A 25,552-nucleotide genomic window follows, 5' to 3' on the forward strand; every position below is an offset into this window, starting at 1 on the left:
AATAGCTATAGGGTGTCATTCAACCACTTCGTAATCGGCCATGAGATGGTTTGACCACCCTGCGTCAACGATCCTACTTGACATCAGCCTTGATTTTGGTCCTTAATCGACTCAGCTAGGTCCAAAGAGGCGGGATTTGGCGGCGGGTGGTTTCAGCAATTGCCCTAACTTGGTATGTAAAACTCATGGTTGATGGTTCTATATATTGGACTGGGTCTACTGTTATGGTTGGGCCTGGGTTCATTCCTGGCCCAGAGTGAAGATTTAGACCAAAACAAATTGAAAAAAGAGAATTATAAAAATAAAAATAAAAAAGAAAAAGAAAAAGAGAAAAAGAGGGTTCTTGCACAACACAGAGCCAAAACCCTTGGTTGCTCTGTGCCCTTAAACCCCACTTCCCCACACTAACAAACACACACTAAGCAAAGGAACGAAGCTCGGCCTCCGACCAAGGTACCTATTCAATGCATTCGCCTCATTGATTTTTTTTTTTTTTTGTGTTGTTGCCTGTTTGGATGCCGAGAAAATTTTAGTCAAAGAAAAGAGAAAGAAAAAGAAACTGTGTCATGTTTGTTTGTTTATAGTTTTCTAAGCAACCAAACAGAACGTAAGGCTTAATTTATCTGAAGCGGCGGATGATTGTATATTGGCTGAAAGGAAACTATGTTAAGAAACGATTTATTTAATTTTTAACTGGAGTTGCATGAAATGGTTAGTAATTTGCTTTTCTTGGTGTTTTGTCTTTCAATTGCAGTTATGGTAGACGGTGATGATAAGAGTGAGGTTGAAGGAGAAGAGGTTCCAACGTTTGAAGTTAAAGTTACCCATGAAGCTAAACTTAGAGAACTATTGCATAAGGTCAATTCCATTGAGATAAAGTTATGTTCGGATGGTGTGAAGGAGTTCATTAAGTTACTGAAAGGTAACACTGGAGGTGAATTGCTCTATCTATATGTTAGGAGTTCTTCCAAGTTCTCTGAGCTACTAGATGCTTGGAAGCTTCGACGAGGGAAGCCCGGATTGTCATATGTGTTGTCATTGGTTTCTACTATTCTGGGCCATCCTTATGGGATGTATGATCCGAAGAATGTGGAGAGAATATCTATTAGCAGGGTCCTCGACAAGTTTGCAAAATTGCTCATTGAAGAATACATGGCAGATGTTTATAAGGAACTCAATAGTAAAGAAGTGAAGTGCCAAAAGGCTGCTCTTTTGCTAATGGCCTCAATTGTTCGACGAGGGTCGGGATTGGCTTCTGAGTTTGCAAAGAAATTTGACTTCAAACTCAAGGTGTTTTCCAAGCTCGCTGAATATAAAAAGAACCGAAATGAGAAGAGAATGAAGCGCTCATTAAGGAAGGCATTTGTTGGCTTTGCAATGTCATTTTTGGAGGTGGGGAGGCCTGGATTGTTGAGGTGGGTCCTGCAGCAGAAGGAAATGTATTCTGGTGTCTTTCGTGGGCTTGGGAATGATGATGACGAGACTGTTATTTATGTTTTGTGCACATTACGTGATAGGATTCTCGTGGAAGAGTCCTTGGTGCCTCCAGGTCTTAGAAGTGTTCTTTTTGGGAGTGTTACTCTAGAACAATTGGTTAGCGTTTCTGGTAGAGAGAATGGTGGGCCTGCTGCAGAGTTGTCATACCGTATGCTAGTCCTCGTTTGCACTGATCCTTGTAATGGTTTGATGCCAGATTTGGAGAGGCGCCCAAGTCCATTGAAGGGTAATCCAAAGCGACTTGTTGGACTCATGAAGAAGCTAAAAGCGACTGAGATTGGCTATCACAGAGACTTGCTTTTGGCTATTGTTAGTGGGAGTCCCTCTTTTGGTTCAGCATACATGGAAGACTTCCCTTACAACCTGGAAGATTTTGCATCACCAACCTGGTCAGTTTCTTTATACCACTGCACGTGCAATATGAACTATCATCATGTTGTTTATTATTTTTTCTATACTTGTGCCTTTTCATGGTGACTGAAGCATTTGCAGGTTTGCTACGGTTTCTCTGGCAGCAAACTTGGTTTCCTCAGTAGGCGCTGGCTGTCATTTTGGTTTCCTTGATTCTCAATGTCATCCCACTTCGTTTGATAATGAGGAAGTGCAGAGTATCTTGAAATGCTTGTTTCCCCGTCCATTCAGCCGGTCAGTAATCAATAAGGGGTTGCTTCACTCGGATTTTCTTGTGAAGCATGGAACTCTAAGGCTTCTTTTGGAGGCACTGAAGTTGCTGGACTCCTTCATTGGTGTTTTGAATCATAGTTCTTATTTGAGTGATCAAATGATGCAAGGCTGGGCATCTCTTAAGCAAGAAATTCAGAATGAAGTCCGAACTTCACTCCCTGATCCCCAAGTTTTACTGACTCTTCTTTCTTCTCTGACACGCCACTCCACTCGTGAGTCATGTTTGAAGAGAACAGCAGATTTGGAAAATTTTACTGAACGTAGCAGTAGTAATGTTAAAAAGTTGAAAATGAATTTTGAGAATGAGGACACAGATATCATTGTAAGTGGAATAAGTTCTGCTCCAGACATTGCTTCGCCTGCAGAAAGCGAAAGACCTGTTGCTTCACTTGCAGCAGATGAGACTGACGATGGTAAAGATCTTATGGGAGTCATTGCAGAAATTTGGGGTTTAGAGCTACACTCGGTGCATCTTATCACACTAAAGGATACAGAGATGTTCTTTCAAACTAAGCTGCTTGATGCTCTCAAAATTTATATTGTAAGTTTCGTTTCTCTGAATCTTGTTGCCTGATCCTTTACTTTTTTTTTATTCAATTTAAAAGTTTGTTTTGAGTTCTTTAATTCGATATCATATTAGCTTTTATTTGTCTTTAGTGGAAGCTCTCACCACTGAAGCCCTCACCCTGCAGCACCAGATGAATACCCTGTATTAGTTCTTTATATCATTTGTGACCAGGCTAGCAGAAAAATAAATGGGTCTGTGGGAGAAATCATCATGGGTCAACTGCAACTGTTGCTTTACTTTGCTTTAATTCTAAAGTTAATTGTAAAACTTTCCCCACTAACCATATCTTACAATGGTTTTTTAATTGTTCTTCTTGTGCAGCGGACAATACCTAATGTGTTGGAGGGATCATTTGAGTTCTTTATAAATCTCCTCACCAATCCTTTAGCATTACCAACCAACATGCAGTGCTGTCTCTTGTCTCTGCTAGTAGAGTACGTTGGATTCTCGCCAAGCAGAGAGATTCCCATTAGAACCCCTCCACTGATGTACAAGCATCTACAGCCATTCATTAACTTGTTGATTTTTTCTCCAACCAGTGACATAAAGGATCTGTCATATGGTTTGGCACAGGCAGCTATGTTTAGTACTGGTGCATTTGACAGAAACCTAGACGAAATTGGGGCATGGTTCTTATTTTTACCGGGTTATAACAGAGTAAAGATGCCTGCTACGGTCCTAGGGGTGGAACTGTTGCACAGCTTGTCTCAAGTTGTTATCTCATTTTTATGCGATGCCATATCTACTATCGGGAATAATTTATTCAAATATTGGGATATTGTCAAGCATTACATGTGCCATTTGAAAGGTGTTAAAGGTAATTGGTGATCACATGCTTCCTATATGTTTAATCACATTTTATAGTTATAAAAATGAAAAAAAGAAAAGAAAAAAAAAAGGTTATATGTGCATGCCTTGAGCTGAGTGTAGGTATCATGTGTTAATGGTCTTCCCATCTCTTGCTGCAATCATATGTAACTTTATGAATTACGAGGTGCTCAATATGGCTGTGGCATGATAATTTCAAATGATCAATTTTCTAAGGGAGCTTTTACCGGTACTTCTACTTCTAAAATGGAATACATAGAAAACAGTGTGGCAGGGTCGGAGTGGCAACTAGTCAATGTGAGGTTGACAGCCAATACACAAACCATTTTTTCCCACATCAATAGCCTTTTCTTTATTTCGCTTTCCTTTTTCTGTTGCTTCTCTTTTATAAATCCTGACTTTAAAAATATATTTGCCGGTAAGAAACTGTAAATTAGTATTAGATCACCCTCTCTCTCTCTCTCTCTCTCTCTCTCTCCCCTACTTAAAATTTAAATAGTTTGAACCCTAAATATATATATTTTTTGCAAGTAGAACCCTAAATATTGAATTCTATGATCAGAGTGCCCAAATAATTATCTTCTTCAGTTCTAATTAATATTTAAGTAGCCTCACCTAGATCATGTAGAATTTTTAAATTCTTTTTCATAAGATAATTTCTACTTAGTATAGGTTTTGTCCTTGATATTGTATTTATCTGCTGATTGCAAAAGTATGCTACTCATAGATGGCTTGATGCTAATTTTCTCTGAAAACCATTGGTGGTGAGTGGTTTTGATAAGGCCCGTGAGAGATTGTTTGTGTTTTATGTTTCATGGCCCTCTGAAAGTACTGTTCATTTTCCTTGATTTGGGATTGTATGTGGAAATCAAATGTTATTTGATCTGGCTTTCTGGTTTTTTAACATAATATTTGTTAATTTTGCCAATTACCAGTCTGAGGAGTTTTTCCCCCTCTTCCTTGATTAGGATAGTGCTCCACTTCATTTGTATCTATACCAAAAAAAGAAAAAAAAAAAAGAAAAAGAAAAAAAGAGCCTCTTCCTTGGTTAAATGTAATATTAATATAGTCATATATCTTTCACTTAAACCATACAGGAAGTCATTATTAGGCTTAGGTATGTTGTTAACTTTAATCATACTGTGGCCCAAAACTCATAACAGTTAAATTGGAAATGTTCTGCTTTTGAGAAATATTGTCCTGTGAACTTGTTGATCCTTTTACTTTCGCTGGCTACTTCGCCAATCAAATTGCTAGGTTGTTCTATCCTTTCCTTATGCTCAAAAAAGAAAAGCAAAAAGAAAAGAAATAAAGAAGAAAAGGAAGAAAAAGAAAGAGATATAAATTTGGTCATTAATTCAAGTTCTTCCTATCTTTTGCGAAATGAATGATCAATTGTGGCTATTTTTCCCTTTTTGATTTTTTACCTCATTGGTCTGGCAGATGTATCTCCTAGTTTCAGCCCTCTTGTCGTGTGTGTCTTGCAGAAGTGTCTAAGGTTGCTAACTTCTGAATCTGGAAGCTTTACATTGCCTGAGAAGTCAATCATATCATTATATGTATGCAATACACTAAAATATCTCTTGCAAACCCAGGTACACATCATGTCTTTTACCTTTGTAACTGCGTGCTGTTTCTACACAATCTAATGCTTGGACTGAATTCTGATAGGTAGATGCAGGATTGTTATCTTCTTTAGTTGAACTAGTCATGTCTGAGAAACTTGGTGACTGTTGCCGTGTTGATGATTCTGGAGATTTATTCTGTGAGTGGAGACCATTGACGAACTTATTGATCTTCTCACAGAGCATTTCACATCAACAAACTTCTTGCATTTTTTCTACAGATAAAATGGCTATGCCTGTTGACAGTTCTTTTGCAAGTATACTTGATGAAGTTAAAAGATTTGTAAGCAGTGGGGGTGGTGGAAATATAGCTGGCATAACCAAATCATTTTCTTCCTCAATTATTTGTACTTCGCCTGATGGGATATTGAAAAATTTTCCATCAGTCATGACCATTTCACGCAACCTTCTTGGAGTTCCTATGCCAATCTTATCATTGGTATTCTTTCTTGAACAAGGCCTTCTTACCAGTGTTTCTAAGTTATGGCCTGACATATTCTTTCCTGGTTTGGAAATGGCTCTATCTATTAGTCATTGTGAAGGCAAAGAAGATGATGCCAGTGAAAATGATTTTGGTGCAGGTGAATCTGCTGCTGCATTTACTTTCTTTTTGAAGCAGGCACCTTTCCATGTGCTCTTTCCTGCAATTATGAACATTGATGGTCCTTACTCATTGGAGCCCTTGAAAATACAAGACCTGCTTCTGACTAAATTATCTGACTCAACAGCTGATTGCCACCGTATTTCATATCTGCGACTTGTGCTATTTTGGATCCACCAGATACAGTCATCTTATAAAATTAAACCATTAGTCAAACTACAACAACTTGCTGAGATTTGCTTTAATCTCGTAGAGAACTTGTTAGCTCAACTATTGGTTTTGAAAACTGATTCTGATTGTTCCAAAAATTGTGTGGTTCCTTTGTCAAGACAAGATATTAAAGAAGTGGCTGAAGCCATATTCTGTCATCCTGCAGTGATAGCGTCATTATCCTGTCCTTTGGATTGTAAAGAAGACTTGGAAAATATAAACATGGTCAACAGTTTGGACATGTTGATTAGTTTATCCAGGCAGAGAATTCATAAATTGGATCATCATGTCTTAAATATACTGACAGGAACTTCTGAGTACTTGTTGGCTCTATGCAATGGTCAAGATTCTATACCCAAAATTAACAAAAATGCTAATAAGCAACTTGTGAGGGCTTTTAAAGCCCCCGTGCAGAGGCTTATTCTGGAAGCCAGGGAGAAGTTTGATCTGTGCATTCATACTAAAGATCTGATGCCCCTCCTCCCAACATTTTATGCTTTGCATGCTCTGATTCATTTTATATCCCCTTTTGAGCTTCTTGAATTAGTTCAATGGATGTTTAGTAGGGTTGACATGGAAAACGTCACAGTTTGGAAAAATTCCAAGATATGTGCTCTCTCTGTTGGATTTTGTATTGCTGCTGGTGCTTTCAAAACTGTGTCTAGTTATTTGGAGCAGCCAATTACAAGGAGAGTACCATACAATTTATTATGGGAAATAGAAGAAGACAATATCAATGTCGACATAATTGAGGAGGTCTACATTAAAGTGGTAAATTTTGCCATGCGTTTTGAATCAGATTTTGCAGATATATGCTTGCTGGAAGCTGTTAATACTGGTTACAGACAGAAATACAATGAACAGACTATATTTCATCCATTAAGTTTGGTATTGTCGAGGGTTTTATCAATCACTCCTGTGGAATTGCTTTCCCATTGCATTTACAGGACAAACAAGACGAAAGCTAAATTATTGTTTCTTCTTACTGAGAGAAGCTCCCTACATTTGTCAATCTTTGGGAACTTATTTTTGGATATCCTGAAGAAAGATTTTCCTCACAAGGACAATGTGATGGTGGAAAGATGTGGCCTTGCCCTTTCCGATGAGGCTTTCATGATGCTTCTGCCTGCTGCTATGTCATACCTGAAATCAATGTTTATGAAATTTGGAAATCAGTACCATAGGCATTTTGAAGACATATCTTCTTTATATTCAAGGATTCTTTTGAATGGTTTCCTTCACTGGAAGAGCTTTGTCTCTGGAAATATATTTGAGGAGGAATATGGCGAGTTCTTGCCATCATCTACCCAAGAACTTTTGAGTATTGTGGATGGCACTCTTCTTGGAAAATCTATTCATATGTTGCAGTTTCACTTTGCCTTCAGAGGAGTGTCAATGAAAATGAAGAAGCGATTGAAACTATTTGATAAAATTTTCCCACGTTCTAATGCACATGATGAGCTGTTAGACTGTGATGTTGGCGAGATGGATTCTCATTCACTTAACCAGTCATTAAACCATATAAATAGAGTTGTTGCTAAGATATCTTTTTGCAGGATTTTATTATTTATGGAAAATAATCAGATTATGCCTTTGCCAAAAGAAACAAAGGGGGACTTGAAGGAAGTTTCTTTAGAAAGAGGATCAAATTCAGAGTCATCAAGGATGCGGTTTATGAACATCTTGGTGAGTAGTTGGCAATGGATTACTAAGAAATTACCATTAATTTCTGATAGTTCTGCAAAGGAAAAGAGAATAGACAGTTCTACGCTCTACAAACACTTGGGAGTCTTCATTTTGAAAAGTATTTTTGAGTTAACTGCAGAGATGCATGATGGCCTTGTCCAATTGCAATCTGTTCCCTTTCTTGAGGAATTGATGAAGTCGGCTCTTCTATATAGATTTGAGGATCCCACAACTCTGAAAGCACTCCGAGGTATCCTAACTTTGCTGTCTGATGGAAAATTTTCACGTGTCCCATATATTCAGCTGCTGGTTGCCCACTCTCAGTTTGCCCCTACAATTCATTCAGTCTCCAAATCATCTGGATGTCCTCCTATTGGTGCATTTTCAAGGCCTATGTCCAGCATTCTGAGATCACTTATCCCTTCTACTAAACATAATGCAGTTAGTGGCAAAAGTGATGTGGAAACAGCTAAGCTGTATGTGAGACAGTTGGAAGTTATTAAATTACTCTGCGTACTCTTTCCAGTAAAGGCTCATCAAGCTGGTTTTGATTCTGGAAAAGATTTTGGCATAAATTTTAAAGAGTTGCACTTACTTCTATTGTCTTCTTATGGTGCAACACTCAGTGAAGTTGACTTGGAGATATATAGTCTGATGAACAAAATTGAGTCTGTGGATGGATCAGACATTGTGAATATTGCTGAAATGGATTACCAATGGGGAAGAGCTGCTTTAAAAGTCAGAAAAGAATGGGCTGTTGAGCAAGATATATCTTCGGGTATCATGACTGATACTGCAACAATTGAAGAGCGTCGGAAAAGTCGATTTAGAGAAAACCTTTCAATTGACCCCAAAATATGTGCATCAACAGTGCTATATTTTCCCTATGATGCAATTGCACGTGATGAACCATTGTCCTTGAACAAGGTTCAATCCGATTATAGCAGGGATATCCTTCAGGTATGGTTTAATTTCACTAGCGAATCCCATTTTGGTGAGCTGCAGGATCTGGGTGATCTTTGTTTTTACTTTTTAGTTTATTGTTATTATTTTTTACTTCTTCTGCAGTTGTCATAATTCTTACCTAATAGTGTAATTGATTCTTTTGCAGGCACATTCTCCTGTTGTTGAAAATATAGATCGTTATGATCCTGTTTTCATATTGCGCTTCTCAATTCATAATCTGTCGTTGGGCTATATTGAACCTGTGGAGTTTGCTGGTTTAGGCTTGCTTGCAGTTGCATTTGTTAGCATGTCTTCGTCAGATGACAGGATAAGAAAAATGAGTTACGAGACTCTTGGATTATTTAAGCATGCATTGGAGGTGATGCTGTGTTTAATTGCTTTCTTTTTTTTGTTACATAGTTTATGTGCATGTGCATGCATGTCTGTGTTAAAATTTTCATTATCTGCATTTTTCTTATGGACTTCTGCATGACCTCAAAAAGTAATCCTTTATATAGAGCAGATATCAGCAAACCTGGTCTGCTTAATGTTGTCAGTTTGGAGCATTGTAAGAGCACCACACCTGCACCCCAAAGCCCTACCGAAATAGGAAAGAAAAAGTAGATACAAAATTGAGTAGCTAAACTTGGTTTTGGTGCATATCAATTTTGTGCTTTTGTGGTCATGTTTTTATAACTGGTATGCTACCTCAGCCGGATGCTGGATATTTTTTCTTGATTAGATTCTATGCAATAAATGAAACCCTAAAAGTTCTGATATTTCATGATTGCTTGGGAAGTCAGGTTCCAGTGCCTCGTTTACATAGATGTGCAACAGGTTTTCTGAGTTGTTTATTTGCTAGTCTTACATGAAACTGGCTAATTACATTACATCCTCCTGTTTGTGGTGCATAGTTTTACTCTCTTAAATGAGTTTTTTTTTGGAAGTTATATTTTAACAAAAGTTCAAACCAATGTATACAGAAGTGTCAAAAGAGGAAGGATGTAATGCAACTCCGGCTTCTAATGAATTATGTGCAAAATGGTGTAGAAGAGCCATGGCAGAAAATCCCCTCTGTTATTGCTCTTTTTGCTGCAGAAGCATCTTTTGTGTTGTTGGATCCTTCGCATGATCACTATACCACCATAAGTAAGCTTTTGATGCAGTCTTCTAGGGTAAATATGAAGGTATATGTTTTATTTCAGTAATGTCATTTGTTGATTTATATTTATATTTGTTTATTTCTTTGCTGCTTTTTTATACTTATTCCTTGATCACATCTGCAGGGTGTACCATTTTTTCACAATTTTTTCTGGAGTAGCACTGTTAATTTTAAAGCAGAAAGGTTGTGGATACTTCGCCTACTGTATGCAGGGTTGAACTTAAATGATGATGCCCAAATATATATCAGAAACTCTATTATTGAGACAATACTGAGTTTTTATGTCTCTCCTCTTTCAGATAATGAATCAAAGGAACTGATTCTTCAGGTAATTTCTGGGCCTGTTATGGTGATTCCTGCCTTTTCTGTTGTATCACTTTGACTCACCATACTGCATTAGCTCCTTGCTATTCATTTTGAATAATCTGTTGAAAATTCTGGAAACTGCTCTCTTTGATCTCAACTTTCTAGCTCCCTTCAATAAAATTATACGGCTCATAAAGCATCTTGGAGTTTAAAGTTTTTTTTCCCCATCCGCATGCTGGGTTCAGATCAGCATGTAGAGACACATGGAGTTCATATGTGAAATTGGTTATGTGAAGTAAGATTTTGAAATGATATTTTTGAGGAAAGGTTTTCTTCGAAATGGAGTTACTTGTATTATTTTGGGAACAGAAATGTGACCATTTTCGAGTTCTTTCTGGTTCTCTCTTAGTTGAGATATGTGTCAAGCCCTTAGAAGAACTCTTCTGGAATCCAACGCCCCCGCTAAGTTTATTTTGCTTCTTTGATATCTTTTTATATTTTCTATTTCCTTCTAAGAGGAAAGTTTCTCCTTTGTGCCAGTTTTCTTCCCATATGCTTGTTACCCATAAAATATATATAAATAAAAAAGACCTAGTGAGTTCTAGTTGGAATGGAACCTTCTTACCTTATAAGAACAGGAAGAGGTCGTATGCTGAAAACTCGCTAGTTTTGTGTGTAACTCACTAAAAAAAAAGGAAACAAATTTTTGACCAACGTATGAGATGAAATTTGAACTCTTCACCAATGCCACCCCACAAAAAGTCCCACTGCAACTTCTCTATGCAATTGCAACATCAGCTGGGAGGTAAAAAAGACATGGAGTAAGTAGGGAAATTTGAATTGGATTTTAGTGGGCAATAATGAGTGTATGAAGTTGGGAATGTGCAAAGTTGAATTGGATTAAGAAAATTTGGTTGATGGTTGGACATCTGCAACAAAAACTAGTAACTGGCGTGTACGAGTTAGTTGGAGTGACTTTTTTGGGTTGTAAATGTTAGAAGGATTGGAGAAAACCAAAGAGAACATGGGTAGAGGCATTCAGAAGAGACCTTTCATGTATTATTCGATAAAAAATGGTTCTCAGATTGAATGGAATTACAAAATAGCCAAGCAGAGTCTCATGCTCTCTGTTTGTTTCCGAATTTTTAGTTGGTAAAAGAATCGTCTCAGCCCAAATTCTTGATACATAACTGAGGCAGTTACATCAAAGTTAGGTGTGAGCTTGATCATGTGTATTTTATAAACTAATGATTGATTTTTACTTATCAAAAAAAAGAAGAAGAAGAAATACATTAGATGTTTTAAATTTGTTTTGTTGAGATGCATCTGTAAAACGCCTTGTGCTATTGTTTTGAAACCTGGCCTTATTTGTTTAGCGTAATATAAGTCTTGCTTTTGAGTTTGCTTCTAGTAACTGATTGTAACTGCAGATAGTGAAGAAGTCTGTCAAATTGCATAAGATGGCTCGTTATCTAGCTGAACACTGTGGCCTCTTTTCATGGTTATCGTCTATTCTCTCATTCTCCAGTAGAAGGCTCTTCAAAGATGAAAAAAGTTTTTTTTTAATGCAATTGCTTGTGGTATTAGAGGTAAGTTGCTCATTTCCACTAGGTCCTAACAGTTTTCACTTAATTTTTTCTTATCTCTTGTTCTGCATAAGTTTTCACTCTATATTTGTGAATGGTAGTATTACCCATTTTTGCTGACAAAGAAGTGGCGTGCAAGGGTTGCTTAAGTAAACATAAAAGTTATTTTGCATTCTTCAGCTTAATGGTGCATTTAGCATGTTAGTGAAAAGACTGCTACTAAGATACATTGTAAGAAAATTCAAGTTTAGTAAGGAGACATTTAAGACTTGTTGAAACAAAATGGCTTGATTTGGTAATGTTATATTCTATTAAAACGGAAGGATTGCATGATCTAAATACTGATATTCTATTGTTATGATTAACCTGACAATGTCAACAATGTAGGTGCTAGGCTGTCGTTTTGGTAATCCCTACATGATGAACCTGGTGGGGATGCTAATATATGCTTTGGAGATGATCGATATTCTTTTACTAGAAAAAAAAAGGCCTTATGAAAGCCAAGTCAGTCCTACAGTAACTCTGTTTCCTAGAACATAGTTTGTAATTAGGCCTGACATAAAATTGTCCGCTTCTTTTTACACCGAATATTATGTGCATAAGCTGATCCCTTAATATATTTATTGCCTGTCTTCTGACTTTCCATCTGCTCTTAACCATTTCCCTATTTAATATTGGAAAATAGTGGGTTAGCATAACTTAATCACAGTACTACCAAGGCACCTTTGCATTTGTTCCATCTCATGATTTAAGATGTCTTATAAGTTCCTGTTTCCTCTATCTTAGACTCCCAGTCTGTTTTCTCTTTCTTTGGTGTGCATTTAAGACTATTAGCATATGTAATGTAGTGACGCTCTCTTGTGATAACTTTACTGTCCTAGATTGTTTGGCTGTACCTTATAGTGAAGAAAAAAGATCTTATTTTAATGCAACTTTTTACTGGTCTTAAGAGGTTGCACACGTTCAAGTCTTTTAGGGAAGTATAAATTTTGTAATGTAAGTTCACACAGCTAAGATACTTTGATATTCCTCATGTAACATCTACCCTTAATATTTACCCTCCTAATCATTTAAGCATATTTGTATAAACATGTTGTCCCTTAGGTAATACTTGAATGTTTCGTTTCCCTTTTCATTTTGCCCCACTTGAGGGGCATATGCACTAATTATGATCATCCAAGTTGCTCTTGACCAACTTTTTTTGTGCTTGTCCTTAGTGTGAGAATCTTGCCAATTCTCTGTATTTGTTAACATAGTATGCCTGCAAATGCATATATTAGCAATAGGTTAAATGTTCTCCATAAGCTAGTTTTTGTTTTGGAACAGTGAAGATTGTTGATTAAACTATGGCTAATGATCTTTGGCTCAAATGGCTATGCCTTACGTTTTTAATGATATTTTCGATTACTTATATATATAAAAAAAATATTATTATTATTTGGCTCAAATGGAAATTCCTTTCCCTAAAAGAATGGTGTTGAGGGTGAGGTTGTAGGGTCAAGATCCATTGGGTGTATGTGTAACTTGGTAATCAGAAAAAAATAAAAAATAAAAGAAAAAGCGGCAGTTTAGTTCTAGTTGATGATGTTTTCCAGGATATGGGATGAGTATGACAGGTTGAGGTATCTAGAAAAGCTATTTCGGCCCATATATAACTAAATTGATTAAACTGGAACTCTGTTAATGACCTTAAATTATAGCTCGGATAAAGCTGAGTTGAGCTTGGTTGTTTATGAACGCAGTTTCTGTACACCATCATCACACACACACACACAAAAACACTAGTGTCGATAATATGTTATCATGGATACAATCGTGCCTTTGCAGTTTTACTTAGAAATCCTAACAAATAAGCTAATAGTTGACAGATGATGTATGTGGTATTGCATGTCATGTCAAATGGCCTATCTCTGCTGTAACCTGTAGATGCTGGTTTCTTGCTTTGCGAAATTCCAAGGGTGTCAACTTGAACTCTTTTGAAGTCTGTTGTCATTATTTTTATCATCATCATCATCGATAATCATGAACATCATCTTTTCTGTTATTATTGTGACATATGATCTACTTACAGAATAATTGCAATATTTCCATGATCACGCCAAAGAGCACGCTATCTTAATGGCTTAATCAAAATACAATTATTCCTGCTTATTTAAGCTCGAGTGTAATCTTTGCTCTGTGAAAGAATAAAATGTCGGTAGTAAATGTCAATAGCAGTTTTATATTTCCCCTCTTCATTAACTTTTCTTGCTTGAATTTAGGTTGTCAATGATGTTATTTCATCTAGAAACATTACTGAATGGTTGCAAAAAGACGCCCTGGAGCAGCTTATGGAACTTTCTTCGCATCTGTACAAAATCTTCTTTGGTGATGCGACACTCATAAAGGAAAATGTGGCATTGGTTAATCCATTTCTGCAAATAATAATAGCAACATTGAAGATATCGCAGAAAAGGAAAATATACCAGCCACATTTTACTCTATCAGTTGAGGGTTTATATCAAATATATGAGGCTGTTAATGTATATAATTATGCCGGCTCTTGCCCTTGTGCAGAGGTTGCACTCAAAGCTGTACTTATGGGTACACCTCCAGTAGCTCTTTTCCACATGGTATTCCTCTCTCTCTCTCTCTCTGTGTTGTTGTGTGCATGCGTGCGCATGGGTAATTTGGTAGTAATTGTGATTTTGAATCAATAAGACAGTCAGTTTTGATCTATGCTTTTTTCGAATTTATTTGCTATTGGATACCTCATAATGAGTCCTGGATGCAGGACAACGTTGGTATCCTTAAAGCATGTTTGAGATTGTGTTTGAGAAGTAGAGTTTTTAAGTCGAAAAGCACTTTTTGGCAAAAGTTTCATTTTTAAGCTTTTGCTAAAAGTGCGGTTTGGCCATTTTTGAGCTTTTTGGACCCTTAAAAAGACTTTCAATTTTTTATACCAAATGGATACTTTTTTCTTCAAACGGCCTTTTTAATTGTTAAACGCATTTTTAAGCCCTTCAAATGCACACCTAAACAGGCCCTTAATATTAAGGAGCTATCTTGCTAAGAGGTGGTAAGCATCTGGTGGGAGAGGGGTTGGACAAGGTAAATGTGAGGTTTTAGTTGATAGAATGAGGAAGGATCTAACTTGTGTAGATATAAGTGGAGAAATGTTGGGAAAATAGATTAGCAGGTTTTAGTAATTGGAATCAACAGCTGTACTGTCCCTATGTTCCCTACTCATTCTTTGCTGGCTTTGGTTTCCAAAGTAGAAATTTTTTGTTCAGCCATCCTAGGGGTCCATCTGTTCTCATACATGTTGGACACTTAAGCTAATGCAAAGTGTAGCTGTCTTCCATTGGGGTTGTCTAGTTATCCTTACATACGCATTGCAGGCATACTTGAGTAACTTTTTTGGCATTTAAGTTGTTGAAGTGATCAATGTTCTCTTTTCACCTTTTAGGTCGGTTTTTTGTATTACTATGCCAAATCACTTTTCCCTTATGGTTTGACTACATATTGAAATTTTGTTTTGTTTTGGTGCGTTTTCACAGAATCAGGACAAGCTTTCAAGTTTTGTTATGTGGGCAATTTCCACTGCTTTGAAATCGGAGTCTGCACAAATGCTTCAGTTCAAAGAATCTCATCCTCGTATCACTATTTCTTTGGAGGAAGAGGTCTATGAGGATTCCTTGATATCAAAACTTTTATGTTGGCTAAGTGCTGCTGTAATTCTTGGGAAGCTTTCTTGGAAATCTAATGATTTGGGCCCTGAATTTTCAAATCGTTTAAAACTAGGAACTCTGCAATCTTTATTAGATCTTATTGGAAATCCATGTGGTGAAAGCATCCAAAACAGATTTGGCTGTGAGGATTTGTTGGCTTCTACAATTTTCTACCTCCAACAGCTTCTTGGCATCAATTGCAGAGTGCTCCCGTCAGTTATATCTGCACTTTGTCTCCTTTTCTGTGCCTCCAGTTTTGCAGGTAAGTTATTTTGATTAATTGTTGGTTCAGTTACTGTGTTGAGTTCTGGAGTTGCGGTTTTTGGAAATTTAGACCCTAGAAGATTCAATTTCTGTGTTTGACTAGCAATCTGGACCATCTGGACCTGGAATAAGGTCTTGGGTAGTCTAATTAGCTACTATAGCAGGGAAGCTTAGTGATTGGTGGGGAATGTTAACCTGATCCTACTGCAATAGTTTCATTGGACATCAATTCGGGCATGAAGCCCGTTTGGTTTGAATAGGGTCACCCGTATTGGAATTTCTTATGAATGAACTCATGCAGTGTGGTGTATGTTCTCTTTCTGGTCCCTTGGAGCCCCGTTGACCAATGTGCTAGAGAAAGGGAAGTATGGTCTAAGTTGCATGATAAATATTATCTACTGAATTTGTTTTTGGTGGCGAGGGAAACAAAAAGGTGAGCTACTTGGAATCAAGAGATTTCAGCATATGGGGATTCTATGCCATATATAAATGTTGCATGATACTAGTGTAAGCGATAAATTGAGAAATTTTAAAGATTGATGACATGGAGATTTCATGACTATCCTGTTGTTGTGAAGGGAACTGCCATAGAGGGAAAACTGAATAGGATGCTGGGATTGATGAAGTGGAGAATACTACTGGAGGATTTCAGTAAGTGATGGAGTCCTTAGGGCCGACTAATGTATATGGTGCAAATTGCTTGTTAGTCGAGAAACAATGTGTTCATATAGCATGTGCTGATTAAAAGAGAATGTCAAGATTGATTCTTTGTGAAACAATAAAAGAGTAGCACTATATAATTCTGAGATGAGGATTCCTTGTTATTAGGCTGCTCAAATTTCTGTGAAATTTGGGCAGCTTAATAACAGGGATCCCAATCTTATAATTGTGACAAATCAGAGGTGGAAAAGAAGAGAGAGTGAGCATAGATGGTTCAGTTATGGCAAGTGAGACAAAAGACTACAGTAATTAGGATTTCAAAGACTGAGGGAGTCCCCTTAGGGCGAACTAATCTATATGGTGCAAATTGCATGTCTGTTGAGAAACTTGTTGATAGCATGTGCTGATTGAGAGAGAATGTCAATATTGATTCTTGATGAAACAAGAAAAGAGCAGTACTATATAATCGTGACAAGTTAGAGGTGATATCATTTGAAGACAGAAGAGAGAGTGAGCTTAGATGGTTCCATTATGGCAAGTGACAGTAAGTAATGTCTTTTTGTTTGGCACTTCAAGGAGGATAAAGGAGGCTGAATAGAATCTGGATCCAAGCAAGCTGTGAGTGAAAAACAAATGATATTGTTTTAATAAACTCCTGGATTACTTGGTAACTGGTTATGGCGGGTGGGGTCAGTTATCCGTAGGAGTTTGATTAACGGTGAGGATTGTTGTACAGTATGCGTTTGCGACGTGCAATTAATCTGAGTAAAGTTCTCCTACGTTATCAAAAAATAAAAAATAAAGAAAGAAAACCCTGCTAGAAACAGCATATGCTTTCAAGTTTAATAGGTCTAGCCAATCCCTTGTAGCTGGAATGAGGCTTTGTTGAGTTGCGATTAAATGTTTACAGTAACATATACATTATGCCCAGTATTACTTGTTAATATGTTAAGAGTGGGCGATGGAGTGTGACAATTTGTTTTTGAGACTTATTTATTGGAACTATGTTGTCACAAATTAAGTCTACATGCAATGTTTTGATTACTGAGGTTTGATATTCATGTCTACTGAAGTTAGGCTTTGACTTTCTCTCCCAAAAATAGATTTAAAAATTTTGAACTGGGTGAGTTTGTCCAAATTAAATGTTTATACATAGATATCTTTATCTATTTGTTTGTCACTTTTGGGAAAGTATACTGAGTCTTAACTTCATATTTCTGTAGAATCCGGATCAGCTTTCTTCCATGGTAATGAGACTCTTGTGGCATCACTGTGCTCAAAGATACGTTGTCCTGCTGAAGCAAATCCTGCATGGAGATGGTAATCTATTGTGTCCTCCAGCCTTTTTCTTTTTCCCTTCTCAATTTTCTGTTGTGTGAAAAAAGATGTGGAACAGAAAGGAATTTGATAATTACAGCATAGGCAAACATGGTATTATGACCAAAGAAAAAAACATGGCATTTTACTGGTACTTGCTCATTGACCTGTATGACCTAAGGTGATTTTTTTTGGTTTATTTATTTATTTATTGACCTTTTGGTTAATGATCTGGTTTTGGGTTTCATACATCTCTATTTTGCCAATAAAAGGGAGATTGTTTTTGCTTGGTCGAATCAGATTTGATAATAGTTTTTTTAAAAAAGTTAATACGGGGCTTGTTCTCTGTACAGGTCATTTTACCAGCCATGGAAGGATCGTTCATTGGAACTCAGTGAGTTACAGAAGATGGATGAACAACAGGCTTGTCAAACTCTTTTAGTCATTTTTGCAAATGTGCTTAGAAAGAAATCACTAGATTTGCCGGTATTATCACCTCTAGATGTGGAGAGATGTGGCGTATATGAGTGGGAAAAAGGTATTATAGGGACTTGTAGTGCAAATTCCAACATTGATAAATGAACAGAGATTATGGGTTCAAATTTTGTCCGGAAAGGTAGTGTAAAGTATTAACTGAGTTCACTTGAACCCCATGATTCTTAATGTATTTGTGGATTGAAAATGGATAATGATTATTGGTCACAGCCATCCAAGGAGAAATACCGAAATCTTAATGCAGCCAGCATTCAAGCTTGTTTTTTCAGACTTCAGCGTTGTAGCGATTCTTATTGGACAGTTTTTCTCCAATTTTTTGAACCCAGTGTATTAAATTGATATTTGTCTTTAAAGCATGTGATTCTCACACACATTTTTAATAGGATTTCAATGGGGAGAATGTGAGAATCATGTGCTTGTGTGCATTATTAAAAATGCATGTGAAAATATTTGTTCCAAGGACAAATGTCAATTTAGTACACTAAACTTGAGGAATTCTTCAAATCTTCTTCAACGATCGGTCTTGACTTTTGCAATTTATTTAAAGATGTTTCAGTCTTTATGTGCTAATCGCAAGTGCAAACTATTAATATAATAAATTTTCAGACGGCTGGACCAGTAATGGGCCATCGCCTACAAAATAAGGAAAGACTATCAAGGTGATACCGGCCGGAAGGGGATCGACAAAGTAGTTTGCTTTATGAAGAAAACCAAATAGAGAGGAAAATAGAAAACACGCGTACGTCATTACCTGGATATGGGGACAATGAGGCATTTTTTATGGGAGAGGCTCATTGATACCAATAAGGTGTGATTTTACTTGATCGCATTAATGACCATTTGGGGATTGAAAAGGGTATATAGTTTTCACGTCGAAAAGGTTCTAAGAACTATTTGAATAAATTTCCTTACGAGGGTGATTGTGTAATATGATGGCCTGATTATTTTCCTTGCTATCCACTCCACATACTACATAGAATGCATGGAGTTGGAGAAGCTAGTGTGAATATGAAGAGACAAGATGATAGAAGGTGTTGTACTAAATGGAAGTAATCGAAGCAGCAGGACAAGAAAGGAAAAAGCACAAACAAGAACCCATGTTCCTGCTTTACTTGGTACGCATGCAATCCAAATGAGACATTTGAGCATCATATAAAATCAAACATGTCCTCCTTGGTGGGTGTGTCTAAAAGCAACCACCATATTTCTTATCTTTCAACATTTTAACAAATCTGAAAATGACTACAACTGTGTTACACAGTTTTGTTCTTAGTAGGATTTATTTTAGAGCTCTGCTATTTTTTCATCTTTCGTATATTTTTTAAAAAATTTAGGGGGATTATCTTTTGCCCCTATAAATTATAGCGCCTTGACACTTTCTCCCTCATAAACTATCAACTGTGATACTTAACCTAATCAAACTATCATTCTATGACAAAAAGTCTTCTTCCATTAGTTAAATAGATTAAAATTGACGGTCAATAGTCATGTGCAAGTCATATGCCATTTTAAATCTTTTTTCTTTTACTTTTGTCCTCATTTTAAATTATTTTCATGTGTTGAATTAGAGTTTAAGATGATATAAGTGTAATTTATAAATTTTATGAATATCTTTGTCGTATCATAGATATTTAAAGGAGAAAGTAAAATACCTTTTGATTTAGAATCCTTTTCACACCATTACCACGAATCCAACCTATCCCCCCTCCCTTCTTTTTTGCTTGATTTGATTGAGGGGAAAATAAAAAGGCTACCACTTTTTCATCATAGGACACTGAGCCAATATTGGTCGAATAGGAATTTACTTAACTTTGAGTAGGTTTTAAGAAAACTTAGAAGAGTCTGGATTGTTAAAGAATATAAAGAGGGATTTTGAGTTGTTTTGAGGATATATATAGATTCCATCAATTTTATTGTCTGAATTGTTATTCTAGTGCCAAATATAGCTTATCCTTTTGCTCATGCAAGTGAGCTTATCCGGGACTCTTTCAAATTGTTAAGCATGTAAGCTTCATAAGAGTTTTTTCACATTTGTTGTTGTTTAGATCCAAACAATTGTTTTGAAACCAAACAAAGTTTTTGATATCTCTCAATCAAAAAAAAAAAACAATTTGTGGAACTTATCGCGTCTATTACTAATAAATCTATATTTAATTTTATAATCATGTAAACAAACAGTATTCCTATCATTTCAGGAACAATTTAAAATTAAATCTAAATGTTAAAAAACTTTTAGTTCACGTAAGAACTAATATCGTTTCAAGTCGTTAAGAAATAGTTCAATCAGTTGGAGATTACGCCTTATAAAATAAAAGTCACTAATTCGAATCTCACTTCCTCCCTTGTATGGGACATGTTAAATATATATATATATATATATATATATATATATATATATATATATATATTGTTTCAGGGTTAAAATTTTTTTTAAAAAAAGCAACTACTGCTCTTGGGGGTTAAAATTCCCCCTTGAAAGATCTCAGCGGTCCTTCTAAACTACCGCAGATTACGGTAGTTTAGAAGGACCGTACCTAAGCCTCTCCCTTATCGAGACAGGCTATTGAAAACTGTGTTAATAAGACAGATTTCGACTAAAGTAAGAAAACCTTCCAATCCAAATGAGTTGGCATCGTCTGTGTTTATTGTTTAATGCCGCGTGTAAATACAAAAAAAAAAAAAAAAAGGGTACTGAAGAAGGGCTATTTGGTCATTTGACATCTCACACATACTGACATTCTCTGCTGAAGAAGATATGCTACAAAATCCAAAAACCCACTCAAATGTTTCTTCGGAGTTTTTCTCGTTCATTGATGGAGCTCAAGCTGATCGCGGCGGTAGCTTTCTTGCTACTCTCGGCGACAGTCGCCGCCGACTACGTCCGACCTCAGCCTCGCAAAACTTTGCATTTCCCGCTCAGCCACAATCCCTCGTCTCACCCCCAGCAGGTAACAGAGTTGTTACAATATTATGGTTATCTCACTGTTGTAGTAGTTTTTGTTGTTTAGCAGTTGTGATCAACTGTAACTTGTTGATAGACGTTGTGTTAATTTTGAATTCTTGTCTCCTCTATAAATAGTTAATCGAAGTGTGGGTATTTATCACAAGATATTGTGATAATAACAGAGTAAAGATTCTGATTTCAGTCACTTTTCTCTCTATTTTCGGTTGAGTATTTCACGTGTTGATCCAGATTACATGTTAGGGGTGTTAGAGGATTAATTAAATGATTAAATTTACTAAATCCTATCGGCTTAAGCTTTTGGGATATTGATTTAACAGAAGTGGTGAGGAGTAAATTATGAGAATTTTTGTTGTGATTAGTTATATAAAAGAATTGGGCTTGGAGAATTTGTTGAGGGGATAAACATTCAGAGAGTCTCCAAGTGAGTGAGGTCATGATATAGCGCGAATATTGACAATATGACTCTGATACCCATTGTTGGTCGATAAATAAGTAAGCCTTGTGGACATTATTTTAACCCAAAAGGTTAGTCATATGCGTTTGGTCCCAGTTATGTTATATCAACAAACTCTTTCTTATGATTAGCTGATATGAGACAGAAGCACTCGCACTTCACACTTATATATATATATATATATATAAGGGTGAGAAGTTTGGTTGCGTTTTTTTTCGACTGCAAAAACTATCCGGTCTTTCATAATTAAAATTTGCATGAATTTGGTAATCTTGTGGTATAATTCCTAGGGTTTCTGCCTAGTATGAACCCGTATTGGGTTGGCTTACTAGTTGGTGTATTTGTGGTATTCTTATAAATTGGATTGAAAATCATGAGAATGTGAATATCATTAAGCGGATAAGTGATCATTGTCGTGTTGTTATGAAATTGTTTTGATTTGAGTAGATGTACTAATATTTTGCACTGACACATGGGTTTTGAAAATTCTTTCTAGATGAATGATTTTGTGATCCGATGATTGTTTCATGAGACATTTGATTTTGTATATATGCTCTTTTCTGGCTTTCTTCATCCATCGTGCGCTATTGAATTTTAGCTTTGTTGACATTTAGTTTGAAGTACTTTTTCTGTGCAAATGCCTATGGTAGGTGCACATCTCTTTGGCTGGAGACAAGCACATGCGAGTGACATGGGTCACTGGTGATAAATCTTCTCCTTCAAGTGTTGAGTATGGGACATCACCTGGGAGATACAGTTCTGTAGCTCAGGGAGAAAGCACATCTTATAGTTATATATTCTATAGCTCAGGGAAGATACACCACACTGTCATTGGGCCTCTGGAACATAGCACGGTTTACTTTTACAGATGTGGAGGACAAGGTCCCGAGTTCCAGCTGAAGACCCCTCCAGCACAATTTCCGGTTACTTTTGCTGTGGCGGGGGATCTGGGTCAAACTGGCTGGACCAAAACAACACTAGATCACATTGATCAGTGCAACTATGATGTGCATCTGCTTCCTGGGGACCTTTCGTATGCTGATTATATGCAACACCGGTGGGACACGTTTGGTGAGCTGGTGCAGCCACTTGCAAGTGCGAGGCCATGGATGGTTACAGAAGGGAACCATGAAAAGGAGGTTATACCATTTTTAAAGGACGGGTTTGAATCCTATAATGCTAGATGGAAAATGCCTTTTGAGGAGAGTGGATCAAGTTCGAATCTTTATTATTCTTTTGAAGTTGCCGGTATTCATGTTATCATGCTTGGTTCATATACAGATTATGACGAGCAGTCAAATCAATACAGGTGGCTCGAGGTTAGTCATTTTTGTCCTCCTTTTTCAAAAGGAGTATATTTTGGTATTACATAACAACATTAACTCCCAAACAGTTGATTGTCAATATTCAATAGATGGATAAGGGCAAATAAATTTCAATAGAGATAAATGTTTGGGTTGAATGATCGAATAAGGGAAGGACCTTTTTGCTGTGAGTTTTATGATGTATGATTGTGATTTCATTTATATATCTTTTCATAATACATTTGTTCAGACATGCTAATTTGTTGCAGAAGATGCTCAATAATTGGCAAGTGCTGATTGTAGAGAGCACGCAGTGACTATTAAGATCCATGGCAGACCATCAATGGCAATGCTAAGCATATTGCATAAATCCATTAATAAAGAGACTGAATTCAATATTTCAATTGTTCAGCAGCCTTCGGAGTTTTAACCAAGGCGTTGTAAGGGAAATGCATAAGGATCTCCAATGTCATTAATATAATTCAAGTTTCGCAATATGAAATTGAAATTATTGATAATGAGAAAAATCATTGAAAGGTTCATACTCCTAACAATTCAAAATGTGTAGATAGATATTTATTGGCTCCTATGCCTTGTCTATCTACAACCAGCCTTATGCATTAGACAACTGCTGTAACTAGGTCCTGCTTTCTAAGACCTTTGGCAAACCTAGGTAATAAAATGATCAGCACCTGGATATGTTTCCTGGCTGCTAGGGTCCTTAAGCTATACTTAGACCTGTTGCAATATAAACATAGAAGTTGTACTGTTCGGTAGGAGCCCAAGGTATAAGCTTTTAGTGTGAGTGGCTGAAGCTTAATTTCTTTGGTTAATTATGAACTTCCCACCCCTAGATTTTAGGATTGACATTTGACGGCTTGATTTTCAGGTCATTGGGTTATTTTTGCATACACATACAATTTTAGAGACCTTGTCTGTTCCTTCTTTATCACCTTTTTCACTTGAATCTTTTCTCTGCAAAGTCAATGGTTCTTATGAAATGAAGGGAAGTTAGTTATAATGTGATCTCATGCATCTCTTGTTCCATAGAATGATCTTTCAAAGGTGGACCGGAAAAAGACACCTTGGCTGGTGGTGCTATTCCATGTGCCTTGGTATAACAGTAACAAGGCTCATCAAGCTGAAGGTGATGATATGATGGCTGCCATGGAACCCTTGCTTTATGCTGCCAGTGTGGATTTAGTACTTGCTGGGCATGTGCATGCTTATGAACGCTCGGTATGCCTGGATTGCTTTATCATTTCTTTATTACTTTCATTTTGGTGGCACTCAGATTTTAATTTGTTGTGGTCTGTTTGACAGAAACGCATCAATAATGGAAGATTTGATCCTTGTGGTGCTGTCCACATAACCATTGGTGATGGGGGAAACAACGAAGGTTTAGCTCACTGGTATCTCCTCACCTTAATAAACTTTCTGAAACTGGAAATTTATTTGCACGCTCACACACACCACACACACAAATGATTGACTTCTGATTTGCATAAAGAAACAATGCTGTAACTCACGTTTACATATTTTGGATGGAGTCAGGAATATGCTCTTTTTTTCTTCTCCATTCTCTTTCTCTCAGAAACTATAATCGGCTGCTAACTGAGTCTCATCTGAATATAGTAAACTCAAAATCGAAATCACTCTTTATTCTGTTTCATAAAGCGTAGTTCAGTGAAGGCTGTTTTTACGATTTGAACTTGTGTCTAAGGAGGTGTCTCCTTTTCTAATTGGTTGGTTTAAAATGAGCTACCACAGTAGCATGTTTCAGTTAGAGATTGTCAGATTTATAAGCTAAGATTTTCACTGTTCTTCCTATTGTGTTTACAAGTATGTATTTCCAATCTATGCAGTATATACAATATTGTAGAGGACACGTTCACAGAGTAGTTATCATAAGCCTGGTTGTGTTAGTATATTAATTTGTTTGTTTATTTAGTTTATGATTCGTTGGTAAGGGGCCTGATTTTCAACATTAAATTCTTGTAAATCGACAGGTATATAGACCCACAGCCTGAGTGGTCAGTCTTCCGTGAAGCAAGTTTTGGTCATGGGGAGCTTAAGATTGTGAATTCAACTCATGCCTTCTGGAGCTGGCATAGGAATGACGATGATGAGCCTATAAGGTCTGATCAGGTCTGGATATCATCGCTGGTGAGTTCGGGATGTGTTGCTGAGAAGAGACATGAGCAGAGAAAGATGCTTTTGGCACCTTAGAACTTGTCGTGTCCGTAGCGCATGCTTCAGTTCATAGGAGTGAGGTTTCTCTTGCTATGGAGTCCTCGTAAAAATCAGTGAATCTATTATTAGTTATGCGAGTCCAGTGGATGTCCCATGATGCGTGGAGACTGATGGAATTGAGCTCTCTTATGCTATTGTCTTTGATTTTTCTCATGTTTGTTTAAAGAGCTGGGAATGCTATAGCCAATAGCCTTATCTGTATTACCAGTGACTCGTTATGTTGTTTGCAAGTTGACTGCAATTTACAGCCCCGTCTTGTCTATTTTATAGATGTAAATTTCAAGCTTACTGTTATTGTAACCCATTATGTTTATTCTTTCCTCATGATTGCTTCGTGGTGTCTGCCTTCTAAAGATTGCATGTTTTATTATGGTTCATGTCCGAAGAACTTTGCGAGGTTGGCAGTTTTAGACTAACATTTCTTTTCAAGTT

At 36.8% G+C, this 25,552-nt stretch overlaps 2 protein-coding genes across 3 annotated transcripts; both read left to right on the plus strand.

Moving 5' to 3' along the window:
* The first annotated feature begins 327 nt into the window (after positions 1-327).
* Positions 328-18,357, plus strand: EMB2788 (ribosome 60S biogenesis amino-terminal protein). Of its 2 annotated transcripts, XM_059585165.2 has the most exons (14): positions 328-453; positions 755-1,886; positions 1,990-2,722; positions 3,071-3,566; positions 5,021-5,172; positions 5,249-8,659; positions 8,811-9,023; positions 9,628-9,831; positions 9,931-10,134; positions 11,543-11,701; positions 13,960-14,310; positions 15,238-15,670; positions 17,556-17,652; positions 18,003-18,357. In XM_059585165.2, the coding sequence occupies exons 2-14, from the start codon at positions 757-759 to the stop codon at positions 18,229-18,231; spliced, it is 7,812 nt and encodes a 2,603-aa protein (XP_059441148.2). In that variant the 5' UTR covers positions 328-453; positions 755-756; the 3' UTR covers positions 18,232-18,357. The 2 variants fall into 2 exon arrangements, with proteins under 2 accessions (XP_059441148.2, XP_059441149.2); XM_059585166.2 differs by lacking the exons at positions 13,960-14,310; positions 15,238-15,670; positions 17,556-17,652; positions 18,003-18,357 and having other exon boundaries at positions 9,931-10,010; positions 10,106-10,134; positions 11,543-11,577.
* A 2,540-nt stretch (positions 18,358-20,897) lies between these two features.
* Positions 20,898-25,433, plus strand: PAP18 (purple acid phosphatase 18). Its single transcript, XM_059585271.2, has 5 exons — positions 20,898-21,092; positions 22,214-22,882; positions 23,918-24,106; positions 24,191-24,279; positions 24,877-25,433. The coding sequence occupies exons 1-5, from the start codon at positions 20,928-20,930 to the stop codon at positions 25,094-25,096; spliced, it is 1,332 nt and encodes a 443-aa protein (XP_059441254.1). The 5' UTR covers positions 20,898-20,927; the 3' UTR covers positions 25,097-25,433.
* Positions 25,434-25,552: the final 119 nt, after the last annotated feature.

This window comes from Corylus avellana, chromosome 3 (genome assembly GCF_965113065.1).
Source record: "Corylus avellana chromosome 3, dhCorAvel1.hap1.2, whole genome shotgun sequence".
Classification (NCBI taxonomy): Eukaryota; Viridiplantae; Streptophyta; class Magnoliopsida; order Fagales; family Betulaceae; genus Corylus; species Corylus avellana.

Coding starts and splice junctions, on each gene's coding strand:
- PAP18 (XM_059585271.2), top strand. CDS start 20,928: ATGTTTCTTCGGAGTTTTTCTCGTTCATTGATGGAGCTCAAGCTGATC. Junction 24,107..24,190: donor TGCATGCTTATGAACGCTCG/GTATGCCTGGAT, acceptor TCTGTTTGACAG/AAACGCATCAATAATGGAAG. Junction 24,280..24,876: donor AACGAAGGTTTAGCTCACTG/GTATCTCCTCAC, acceptor GTAAATCGACAG/GTATATAGACCCACAGCCTG.
- EMB2788 (XM_059585165.2), top strand. CDS start 757: ATGGTAGACGGTGATGATAAGAGTGAGGTTGAAGGAGAAGAGGTTCCA. Junction 1,887..1,989: donor GATTTTGCATCACCAACCTG/GTCAGTTTCTTT, acceptor AAGCATTTGCAG/GTTTGCTACGGTTTCTCTGG. Junction 9,832..9,930: donor CTTCTAGGGTAAATATGAAG/GTATATGTTTTA, acceptor TCACATCTGCAG/GGTGTACCATTTTTTCACAA.